Here is a 13,000-nt window from a genome sequence, read left to right on the forward strand (position 1 = left end):
CTACAACATATAAATAAATAATAACAAAAAGAAAAATACCTAAAATATCATCGTAGTTGGGAATTTATAATGCAACACATTGCCATATAATTACACAAAAATACTGTCCATATATTGCATACAATTTTTATTAATTCTGAATAAGTTCTATTTGGGTACCTCACCCCAAATAATAATGATAACAATTAAAAAAAAAAAAATAAAACCCCAAAATGTATTAAAATACATAAAAAAAAAATTATGCCAGATATTGCAACTGAATAGGTATTTAACTTTATAAGTATTTGACTTAATAAGGAGCATTATTGTAGCCTTTCTGTGTGGTGTAAAGGGTTAAACCTCAAGATCCAAACATTTTACCAAAAATAGCCTCCCTAGAGAAGCATCTGATAGACTGGAATCACAAAACGCTATAAATATCACTTTGACTGTGAGAAGGCAGCACAATCCCTGCAGGCCAATCATGAGAGCATGTCTGTTTTTTTTTTACCCTTCTATGGTGGAATATCTGGACTGGCCCAATTTGATGAAGATGTCTGCTTGCTTTCCTTCAGGCTTAACTGATTATGGTGAAACAAACCATGGATAAGTCATAATAATGGCTTCCGTATCATCATTGTGCAGATTTGGAATTCTATTAAGCACAGAGAGCCTCGCATTTGGCCCACGAGTATGTTGAGTGGCAGCGGTTTATTGCGGCAACATGCTCGACAATAGTGTGAAATGCATGGTGGCGTGTGCGAGGGAAGCTTTGGAAGTATCACTGGAATGTTGTCTTTATTCTCGCCTTCATTTATTTATCACTATGTTGGCGTAGCTTTCATTTACTAACATTTTTTGTTACTGAATATTCGGTAATGTGGTCTATCACCTTTAAAGGAAGTTTGTTGTGTTTTATATTCAATGCAGAGTAGCATCTGTATTCACTGTAGCCATTTCACAATCATTTCTCCCCGTCCTTTCTCTGCTGTTTGGGTGAGTGAGCCCTGTGCCCCAAGTTGCCAGGGAAACACCATTTTGAGTGTTACCAGTGACCGTTTCATTCAGTATTTAGAGTATTGGGATCAAAATTCTCACAATATTATTATTATATTATGATTATTATTATTACTATTATTATTATTATTATCTGCGCTTCCAAGTACATGCTGTGAGGTTCATGGCTGGTGAGGCATTGACTCCTGTGTTTTGTTGTTGTTGTTGTTGTTGTTAATGCGGGTTGCTCATTAAGATATCAAGAAAAAGAAAATTATTTACTTTTGTTACAAAAAATGTTTTCAAATACGTTATGACTGCATTATGAGTCGCATTTATTTATCTTTTTTTATAAAACAAAAATAAAACATTTGTGGTCTTACCTTTATTTGTATAAGAACACCAAGTGCTTTTCCTTCCCCAGCAAAAGCTCTGTTACTTTGTTGTAAAAGTCTGAACACCTACTGTTTTGCCTGATAATCCAATTTGGATATGTTTTTACGCTTGTATATCCGTATAATCTTCCATCTTGGCAGTCCGATTCATTCATTCAGCAGAGCATACAAATATCTTTATTGGACTTGACTTGTTGCTGACTCCAGCTGAAACATTGACATTAGGCTGCTCTTTGTGTATTTCAATAAAGCCAAAAAAAACATTGGCACTGGCCTTTCCCCTCTATAGAAGGACGGCAGCAACAAGCACCTTCCAGCTCACGCACGCAAATGCAGTACCTCAGCGTAAGACATTTCTCTGTATTTTAGCAAGCGGCTGTAGAAAGTCATGGTGTATATACTGTAAATGTTTTTGCAAACATATTGGTGACATGCTGTTGCCATCCAACTCAGTGCACTCAGTGCAGTGCACTCAGACAATCGGCTAAGCCATTAATCCAAAAGGAACAACCTCATCTCTACCTGTTTGTAGCAAATGTAGCAATCTTTCTGTAAGAAAATGCGTTAAACAATTGGAGTCATACAGAAAATACATTGATAACACAGGTCAATGGACAAATCTTAATATTTATTTTATCTTATTATTTGATTTTTCTATTTTTCATGATGATGCCTTCCAAATCTGCCCATCACCGCGCTAGCTCGCAAAAAAATAACTGATTGGCATTTTAAAAAGTGTCCTGTTTGTACCACTGCAATACTGATGTGCCAGAGCTTGCCTTCCGTCCATCCATCCTATCCATTTTCTACCATTTATCTGGGGGCAGCAGTCTCAGTAGGGAGGTTCAGACTTCCCTATCTGCGACCACCTCTTCCAGTTACACCAGGAGAACACAAAGGCTTTGCCAGCTGTGAGACAAAGTCACTCAGCATGTCCTAGGTCTTCCCCAGGGCCTTCTCCTGGCGGCCAGGAGGCATCCGGACTAGTTGCCCGAGACACCTCACCTAGGTTCTCTCGATGTAAAGGAGCAGCGGCTCCACTCTGAGCTCCTCCTGGATGACCGAGCTCCTCACCCTATCCCTTAGGGTGAGTCCAGCCACCCTGCGGAGGAAACCCATTTCGGCCGCTTGTATCCGCAATCTTGTTCATTCGGTCACAATCCTCTTTTGACTTATTTACTTTTAAATTCAATCAAATGTTCCTTGACAATAAGGAACATTTTCCAGAAAATAAGAGAAAATTAAGTAAAATAAGGTAAATTTCTGGAAATTCCTAATGGAAAGCAACATTGTTATTTTAATGGGGTGCTTTTATTTTGAAGGTCTGACTTTACCTGCTACAGGATGTTGCCTGAGTGTGACTGGAAGCTGCGCTGTTATTGGAAGTACTGGGGAGGAGGATATTTTTTTTCATGAAAGTTAAACTATTAAAAACTATTGAAACGGGAGGGCAGCGGGAAAAGAGGGGCAAAATACGGGAGTTTTACGGGGAAAACGAGAGTTGACAGGCATGGATTCAACTGATGCTCACTATGAGCATGCATTTGTAGACACTGCACTCAACATGCAACCCATTGTTTTCCAACCACTTTAAGTCTACCTAGCTGATGTAAACACTGTTCCAGGTGCAACAAGCCAAAGATGTATTTCTACGGGAGCTACTCAAGACGATGCCGTCACATAGTGACAAGTTGTTTGCCGTAGCCTTTACACTCACTTCCTTGCTGTAGGCATGTGTGAGTGTGTACTGTACACAAAGTGAATTCCTCCCTGAGGATGATGCATCTCCACCTCTCGGATGAAGATGCATCATCAGTATATGTTGCCTGAGGAAGCAGGCGGCGGCTAGTGACTGGATTATGAAGACCGAGAGCTCAAAGAAGGGATAGGAGTATCAAAGCTTGCCTCTTTGCTGCCTTTGCGCTGCTCAGTGATGGCCTTCAAAGACTTTCACAGCCATCTTGGCATCCCACAGGATTGGCCTCTTATATAAGAACACACAGCTAACGTAGTGCTCAGGGAGTGGGGGCGGTTGAGCTGAATATTCCTCTCAAATGTCCCCCCACTTTTTTTTCCCCCGTGTATCTCTCGATAGACAAACTTGCCTCCTTAATTGCATCCTTCTCTGTGTTCTTCTTCGGCCTCATTCAAGGGCTCCTAAAGAATAAATGCATCCTTCTTGATGCATGTGTGTGTGTTTATGCATTCATGAGCTAAAAGCAATGTAGGGCAATTTTAGCCCGTGCATCTTATTCATACATGCATCTCAGTGATGGATCATGATACTTTAAATGGGAGGAAATATCGTTTCGTCAACCAAAACAGATTTGGTCATTTCTTCTTCAAGAGGAAATGCTGCGAGTTTTTAATCCATTGATCCTAAGCAGACAAAGACGTACACAAGTGTCCCGTAATGCTGCAGAAGAGTCCTCCACTGTGTGTATTTTATGATGAGATAAAATCTTGGTCATATATCGATAAATTCTACTCTATTCAGTACTTTACTCAGCTTTGGGAAGAAACGGGCATGATATAATAAAAAAAATATATGAAAGAGCAAAATATATGGTGTGCAATAGGGATGAGCGAGTACACCACGATCAATCTGTATCCGTTCACCCATTTCAATTATTTGTATCCGTATCTGTACCAGGAGTGGGCATGGTTTAACCGGAAATGGGTGGGGCTTAAATCTGTACATTATTTTAAGTCATGGATTGATCAGAAGTTGCTATATTTATTGTTTTTTATTCAGCTATATTAGAAAATGGATGGATGGATGGATGGATGGATGGATATTAGCTATATAGCTATATGTGTACTGTGTATGTGTCTAAGTGATCTGCAAGACTTTAATATTGAATTATTTGAAGTAAAAAGAGACCATTAAAAATGAGCATTTAAAGTTCAAAGAATATTCATATTAAATGCAATGCACTGCAGAAATAGTAGAAAACTAATGGGATTTAATACTGTAAATATGATATTATATTATGAAAATAATAGCTGCTGGCTGCCTCTTGTAGTTTGCCAGATTAAAAATGCAATATTTGACTATTACACATTTAAATTGTGGCCAAAACCTAACCTAAATAACCTTTTTTAACATTTAAATACACATTTAACAATACAAGTAACAAGATTAAATAATCTGGATCCTATTTTCTGTATTTTGTCTTTAAAATGTAAAGTTGTCAGATTAGCAGAATTGAAAATAAGTAGTTAATAAAAATAAGAACATAAAGCAGTGTCTATTAAAAGCTTGTCTGTAGTTGGCTTTGATCAATCCTCATTTTGAAGGGACAACATCATGATCCCGTCCATCTCTGCGTCCACATGTAGTTGTCATTACCCACTGGTTGAATATGCCACAGACAACATCTGAACGCAGCATCTCCTGCACTTAGACAGATTGCAGTCTGCTACACTCCCGAATATCAGATTAGAGCAAATTACACATGCGCTCTCAGGGTGACAAACTGAGCGAATGCCTCCTGAATTGAAAGCGGCAAGCCAAGGACACCGGCTGCTGGCCTGCGTCTCAGCGTGAGAGTCTTCCTGTTCCATCAGATGATTTCATTTCACATGCAAGGAGGCGGGAGGGAAAAAAGAATCTGTGCAGTTCACTCCCGATATTCGTTTAATCAAGTCTTAACTAAAGAGGCTTTGGTAAAAGACTTCTTAAATGCTACTAACAGGGGTCACGTCCCAACTGAAGTTATAAAAGGCAAGATTATGTCATCAAAATGACCCCATATAATTGTAGTACTATAGTACTACTTGCTGTATATTCCAGTCTAGTATCAATTTGTGTTCCACAAAGACCATGCTTTCATCTCCAGTAATGTCTTCTCAGTGGGGTTCCACAACTGCAACTGGATGCTAACGCATCCCTGCAGTCTTTACACAACATGCCAGTTAGTTACCAAACAGGAAATGCTCTGCACTCATCACGTTACAATGTCTCTGATGTGGATTATTTGGAGTATTTCTGTAGTGGAAGAGTTAGCATGAAGAACCGCCAGGAGGGGCAAGTGCATCGACGATAGGACACCTTCTGGTTGGGCAAACAATCAAGGCGGGCTCACGCCCCCACCTCTTCGAACAGAGTTGGTGCACCTCGCCAAATCAAAGCGCACAAACTAGTTTCAAAAACAGACTTTGTGCAAATAGGCTCCCGTTCAGCATTTAGATAACATGAAGACGATATGCTGCAAAATTAGTAATAAATCAAATAGAATGGAGCAAAGATTTGCACCAAATTTAGACATTTTTACAGGACAACTTGCCCATCATCCACAATCCTTATGTGAGACATGAACACACGTCTTTCTCTTTTCTGTGTGATATAAAGATACTGTATGAAATCAGATAAAAAGAAACAGTGCATTACTTTACGTAATGGGAAACACCAATGCTGCCTACAAAGACCGCTATGAAAAAACCTCCAAAAAGGTTTTATGGTTTTATATACATGTTATAACCATGGTGTAACAGGTACATTCATGATAACATGTAATACTTACAATATTTTGCCGTATTTTGGTCCTTTAAAGCATTACCGGAACTTGGTAGGGTGTGGTGAAGCTAGTCGGTAGTCGGTGAAATGTGGCAAGGTGTCAATATGCCAGTAACGTAGTTCGATCGGCGTAAAAATGTTAATAATAATAACAATGTCGCTGTAGCTTGGTTAATATTCATGTCACATTATATGTAAATGCAGAATTGTTGGCAGTTTTTTGAGTTTTTTCAGGAGGCTTTATAGGCGGAATAAGTGTTTCCCATTACGTGCATTCTTAGCTGCGTCTTTTTAGCCGCTTTTACATATTTAGAACACACAGAAAACAGAAACACATATGGGTTTCCTGTCTCACATAAGGATTGATGAGCAAAATTCCAAAAAAGTGTAGTTTCTTTTAAATGCAGACTTTTCTTTATTTTTATTTTATTATTTTATTTTACTTTTCCTTATTTTATGTTTTTCTTAGTTTTTTTGCTTTATTGTGCCTTCATATTCTTTACTGTGGGTTTTTATTCTCTAATTTCCTCCTGTTTATTTTTATATAATATATTGTCATTATGTGTATTATAAATCAATTCTAAAAAAATATGTAAGTTACAAATTATTATATGATGTAAATCATATTTTAAAATATTATATATATACTATTTTAATATGTGTGACTCCTCTTTAAATATGATTTAATTTGAATTATTTCTAATAATTATGATGCCCGGAGTTATAAAGTTATAAAGGAAATGATTGCTTATTATATGAATGTATATTGCTATAATTAACATTAACGATTATAAATACATTTTTAAATACACTGTATATATAATTGTTTAAAATATTTTTGGATTTTCCTTATTTTACCACATAGTTTATGTTAAAGCACAATTAATTATCTTTATCTTGTATTTAAAAAAACTGTTTCAATAAACTACTATGTAAATCAATCATATCTATCAATGAGGGAAAGGCTTCTTGAGACGTCATCTGTACTTCTGTGAAGAAGTACAGCGAACTGTACTTCTGTACTACGAACTGTCATCTGTACTTCTTCACAGAAGTACAGATGACGTCTCAAGAAGCCTTTCCCTAGTTGGACAACTCCTGTACGACTGAGAGCCTACACAGACGCATATCTATCAATCATACAACAAAAAATATAATATTTGGCTATAGTCCTAGTAAATATCAGCATAATAGCACCAAATCTCATGATCTCAAAACTGCTGGATTGGTGGAATAGAGAAATACTGCAGTTAAGAAAAGCATGTACTCACCAGTATCTTAGAGGTGTAGGCGCTGTTGATGGAGATGGAGTTGACGAGCAGGTCCAGTGATTTCGGAGGTAGGACCCCGGGCTCTGGGATCTCCTTGTAGTGCACATCTCCAACGTAACACTGCACGGCTGTCATGCGGTTGGTGGTGAGCGTGCCCGTCTTGTCCGAGCAGATGGCGGTGGCATTGCCCATTGTTTCGCATGCGTCCAGGTGGCGCACCAGGTTGTTGTCTTTCATCATTTTCTGTTTAAAGTAGGAGTAAATATGAGTCATCTCAACAAATACTAATGGTGTAATATTGCAGTATCATCACCTTGACGGAGTAGGCCAGGGAGATGGTGACGGCCAGCGGTAAACCCTCGGGCACCGCCACCACCAGCACGGTCACGCCGATGATGAAGAACTTGACAAAGTACTGGATGTAGATGGGAGTGCACTCGGGCAGCCAAGGACGCTTCTGGACGATGAAGGCGTCGATGACGAAGTACAGGACCAGGATGATGACCGTGATGGCGGACATGAGCAACCCTGGAAGAACAACATGCTATTAGAGGCTCATTCAACTTCATGTCAGCCATATGGACTAACGCAGTCATTCTCAACGGGTTGGTCGCAACCCAAAAGTGGGTCGCAGAACCGTTTTCTGTGGGTTGTGGGTCTTAATCTTTTATGCAGCGGGGTGTCTTCTATTACTATTCCTATAGGTGGCAACAATGTCATTGAAGACGACCAACATCGTTTGTTAATCTACTTCGACCAGATAGTAATTTCTATAACAAGTATTTTGCTACAACACAGCAGCAACAGAACCGATGTTGAAATGGTGGTAAGGAGCATTAATACCGCCCATGAGTTCATAGTAAACAACAGTACGGCAAGTGTAACATGCACGAGTCTCACACCAGGAGCTCAAGAACGCAACCGACATTTTAAAGCGCATGCAGAGGTACCTGGTGATAATTTACTTTGTACTTTGTACAGCTACTGCCACCTTCTGGAGTTCAGAACTACTACATCAAGAGGTTGTGTATAGCCACACAGGTTCATGGCAATGTTTTTCAATAATTAGAGACACTGGGGGTTATTTGCTGTATTGACCACATGCCCGGCGACTATTGCCCATTCAATAAAAGAGGCATTTCGCTGCTTTCTGCCTCTCGTCACCAGTGTTGGGAGTAGCAACGTTAAAAACAACAGCGTTTGATCTAATGAATTACTATTTCAAACGTTACAACGATGTTACCGTTACCGACAATTAAAAGTGGTGCATTATTATTATGCACTGATATCTATATCTATCATCCGGATGTCGCCTCAGCCTCCGTTGTTCACTACTACTACCAGATAGGAAGCTAAATAGCTAGTCAACAAGAGCTATGATTGTTGACTGTCAAGGAAACGCTGCCCCCTATCATTTTGGTAGACGACTGCAAGTCACAAGATCGGCACTCAGCTTTAATCTCATGAAACATCTATCAACCACACACGGCACTACGAAGCTAAATCCCAATTCTTTATGTATTTGAACGTATTTTAAAAAAGTAACGCAATAAGTACATTTTCTGGTAATTCATTACATTTATGAAGAAGTCATTCTGTTATTAATTTAATGGCTTTTTTGGGAAAGTAACTAGCAAGCATAACTAATGACTTTTTAAAGTAATTTGCCCAACACTGCTGGTGACTAGGAGCAAGTACACTACAGAGTAAATATGAAGTACAATCATTCAATTGTGGCTTAGGGGCCAGTATATAAGGTCAGCAAGTTCTTTAATCAGTCTTTGTGTTTGGCTTAAATAGAGACGGCAAATGTGAGCAATTCCCTCGGCTGGAAATATCGATATTTCTTTCATAAAGCAGCTTGTTGGGGGGGAAAGATGAAGGGTTTTTGTGTGGGGAAACTGACAGGGAAGCTGTTTTGCAGTGCTTGGAAATGGTCACCTTTCCATAACATTCGTTTCACCTGTAGTTGTATTGTGGCGCCCCCTATGGGTTGTGGTCCAAATGCTTTGGAAGACACGCTAGCATACATGGAATACGCAAAGGTTCAATGACTTATATTGATAATTACTTGCTAAGTGTCACCCATGTTCCAGCTGAAAGAAGGTGCTGAATAAATAGATGGCGTAGGTGTACCTAATGAAGTGTCTGGTGAGTATACTTCAGTCTTGTCAGAAGCTTAGGATATCTGCATGAGGCACCACATGTCCCGCTGAAAAGTGTTTTTTTGTGCACTTCGCTGAACCTCAAGTCACCTCGCAGAACTTCAAAGCATGCTCTGTAGCGGCAGCATCAGAGAAATGATAGTACGCAACATAAAAACACACACAGGGGAATAACACAAGCTCCCGCCGTGAACAAAGTCCAAAAGAGTCTGCGCGCCAAGAGCACCTTATGATCCAAGCGTGCCGGCTCTATGCTAATCCATCCAACAGCGTCGCATTGTTCCGACACCACGTCCTCATTCCGTCACTCACACCATCACGGGCTGATGTAAGGGCTATGTCACTATGACAACAAGAGCTTCTTGAAGGAATTCTCGGAAAAGGGAAAAAAAAGGCTTCACACTTGCACTAAAATAGCGCCTCAATGAAGGCCTTCGCTCTGATGAGACCTTTACATGCATGTTCCAGGTCACGGTTGCAGAGGGGGCACCCACAATGTGGACATGTGCGCTTCTAAAAATGATGCGCACGTGACTCCTCCACACCATAAACTGCATTAAAAATAGGTAGGTCCTCACACGCGAAGTATCACCAGGTATCCATCCATCCATCCATTTTCTATGCCGGTTATCCTAATTAGGGTATGCTGGAGCCTATCCCAGCTGACCTCGGGCGAGAGGCGGGGTACACCCTGGTCTGGTCGCCAGCCAATTGCAGGGATATCACCATGTATATGGAAATCATGAAACACAATCGCAGTACGATGCCTAATGTATGCCAAGTCAACAGGGGGTGCTATAGCTCTCAACATGAGGTTATCTCACAACAGGGAAAATAAGAATGCTACGAGTATTAGGACCACATTGAAAAAACACAAATAATCTGAGATTTCGAGAACAAAGTAATACATTTCCGAGAATAAAGCCGTAAATTTATGAGAAAAACATTGTAATATTATGAGAACAAAGTCGTAAATTTACGAAAAATAAAGTTGTAATATTACGCGTCATCGTATCATACGTGTCAGAGGGAAAATAGAAATCTTTCTTCTTGCTTCGGGCAAGCTTTTATTTATAATGTGGCAGCAAAACAGAGCAGTTAAGCAGAAACCGATTAGCATGTCTAGCCCTTCTCACTTCCGCCTTCCTTACCCCACCCCCTCCACATGCCCAAGGCCACATACACCCCCCCCCCCCATTCCTAGCTGTTTCAGGCAATGCCTGTAACATAACCTTACACGTTTTTTCTCATAAATGTACAACTTTATTCTCGTAATCTTCGTTTTTTTCCTCAGATTATTTTAATACTCCGTCGTAACTGGCATTACCCAAAACAGCTATGAAAAGGGAGGATTTATGTGACCTTTGGCCTTGGGCAAAAGTTAATATTACAACTTTTTTTTCTCGTAAATATATGACTTTTTTTCTCATACATTTACGACTTTATTTTCCTCAATTTACGACTTTATTGTCAAAATCACAGTTTTTTTTTTTCCAATGTGGCCCTAATACTCCATCGTAGAATGCAAAGTGCAACTTGAATGCAATGTTTTGATAATAAATACATACACTGATTAATTTTAATACCAAATAAATAATGAGATAATAAATAAAATGTAAAAGTCATGTAAACTATAAAAAAAGTAAAGAAAATATGTAAATCATAAATATGTGTGGGAACTTTTTGAAAAAAATTAAAATGAAGTTTTAAAATGAAGCATGGAAAAAATATATGTTTATAAAAAAAATTGTCTAAGATAAACTTTTTTTTTTTTTTAAAGTATACATTTTTTCAACCATCCACATGTAAACATCTGTTTTGGATTTGTTTGGGATTTTATTCCTAAAATGAAGAAAAAAGGCCAATATGCTGAGAAAATATATTCCTTTGAAAAAGCCAAAGAAGAAGCAAAACACATTTGCAGAGTGAGATGAAGTCTGATGTTCCAACGGGTTTGAGAGGCTTATTTTTGCAGAAAAATTATACGACTTGAAGGACATTTGACATTGAAGGTTGCTGGGTATCTGCCTTCTCTGTGCTCTACCTGCTTTGCCGATCTGGACGGCCAGCTTGGTGAGCTTCCCCTGCAGCACAGACTTCTCCTTCTTGGGGATGGACACCTTCTTTCTCTCCTTCTCCTCCTCTCCTCCCTCGGCACTCTTCAGAGGCTGCATCTCCATGGCGGCTGCGCCGTCCTGCTTCTTCACTGCAAAGAGCACAGAGAGCCACAGCAAGCAGCACTGTTAGGAAAGGTGACATTAAGGCAGAACCTCAGGAAGGGGGAAAAACAGGGAGTTCGCTGCTTGTTTTAAAGTAAAGACGAAAAGCAATTAAATGTAAATATGAAGCTTTGTCATAGAGGGAAGAACATGATCAATGCACATCATCACTTCATTAAATACAAATATTTATTAGTAAAACAATGTCACAAGGAACCAGAAGAGTTTGAGCCTGAAATATTATAAAATACACAAAAATAACAATAAACGATAACCGGATGTACAGATAACTATTTTTGTCTCTATCAATGATATTTATTTGATGTATATCTTCTGCTGAAAAAGTTATGTTACATGATTTTATGTATTTTCACAATTATGCAATAATACATAATAAAATATAATCATATTTTCAGTCTAACTAAATGAAGACAAGATTTGAAAACATTAAATTATCCAATACATTCATCCTTTTATAATCACATAGAATTAACTACTGAATACAATAAAATGGAAGAATAATACAATAACAATAAGAATATTAATAGAATAATCAAATATAATAGCATAGATAATATAATCACATAGAATTATTAACAATTGAATGCTAGAATAACATAGCAGTAATAACAATAATAATGAAATTATAATATGAAAGATGCCATAATCTCCAGTTGAGCTTCCTGTGTTTTATGTGTAATTAATCATGATTGTCTTAACGCTTTTAGTTATAATTAGTTTGCATTTTTTAATATATAAATACACACACACAGACATATATATCAGTGATATACATGACAGACTGATACATACATCAGTCTGCACATAAATAATCAGATATAAAAACATCAAATTATGAGAACATCCATTCTTTTACAATACTATAATATACGTTAATATAACGCTGATTATTACCTACTGCTATGAAGTATTTCCACTAGCATTGAGCTTCTTACGGCACAAAACAGTAAAATAATAATAATAATAATAACAATAATAATAATAATAGTGTACAAATAAATGCAGCATGTCTAATTTTTATAATTGAAAAAAATAATATTCAACTTACATCATAATTTCCAGCTGTGTTTTAAAGCATCATGGTTGTCTTCAATTAAAGCTCATACACAAAATCCATCTTGATTTTATTCCTCCTAATGTAGCATGTCATAAAAACAGCGTCAAAATATATATACCCAAAAATATATATACAGTATATGCTGCACTTCTAAATATTCATGAAAAATGTGTATTCTGTCATCTAAATACATTTTTATGACTTATTCCCCCAAAAGAAGATAATCCTGCAACGTATCATGTGAAATGTCTGCATTCTTCATTCATGTTGACCCCAGTGCAAGATACAGTATTGGCTGTATGACATGTTAATAATTGTGGTTTAGGTTTTCAGTGGTGACGCTGGGTTGGGTGTTGAATTTTGGGATGGTTTTTGGAC

The 13,000-nt window shown here is 38.1% G+C and overlaps 1 protein-coding gene across 11 annotated transcripts in view; it reads right to left on the reverse strand.

Moving 5' to 3' along the window:
- atp2b2 (ATPase plasma membrane Ca2+ transporting 2) overlaps positions 1-13,000 on the reverse strand; it is a 144,825-nt gene that overhangs the window by 39,898 nt on the left and 91,927 nt on the right. For all 11 annotated transcript variants that reach the window (XM_054783311.1, XM_054783310.1, XM_054783317.1 and 8 more), the window contains 3 exons: positions 11,370-11,531; positions 7,474-7,688; positions 7,161-7,403 (listed from right to left, as the gene is read on the reverse strand). In XM_054783311.1, the coding sequence (XP_054639286.1) occupies positions 7,161-7,403; positions 7,474-7,688; positions 11,370-11,531 (620 nt within the window). The remainder of the gene's footprint in view (positions 1-7,160; positions 7,404-7,473; positions 7,689-11,369; positions 11,532-13,000) is intronic.

Source organism: Dunckerocampus dactyliophorus, chromosome 8 (genome assembly GCF_027744805.1).
Source record: "Dunckerocampus dactyliophorus isolate RoL2022-P2 chromosome 8, RoL_Ddac_1.1, whole genome shotgun sequence".
In the NCBI taxonomy this organism is placed as follows: Eukaryota; Metazoa; Chordata; class Actinopteri; order Syngnathiformes; family Syngnathidae; genus Dunckerocampus; species Dunckerocampus dactyliophorus.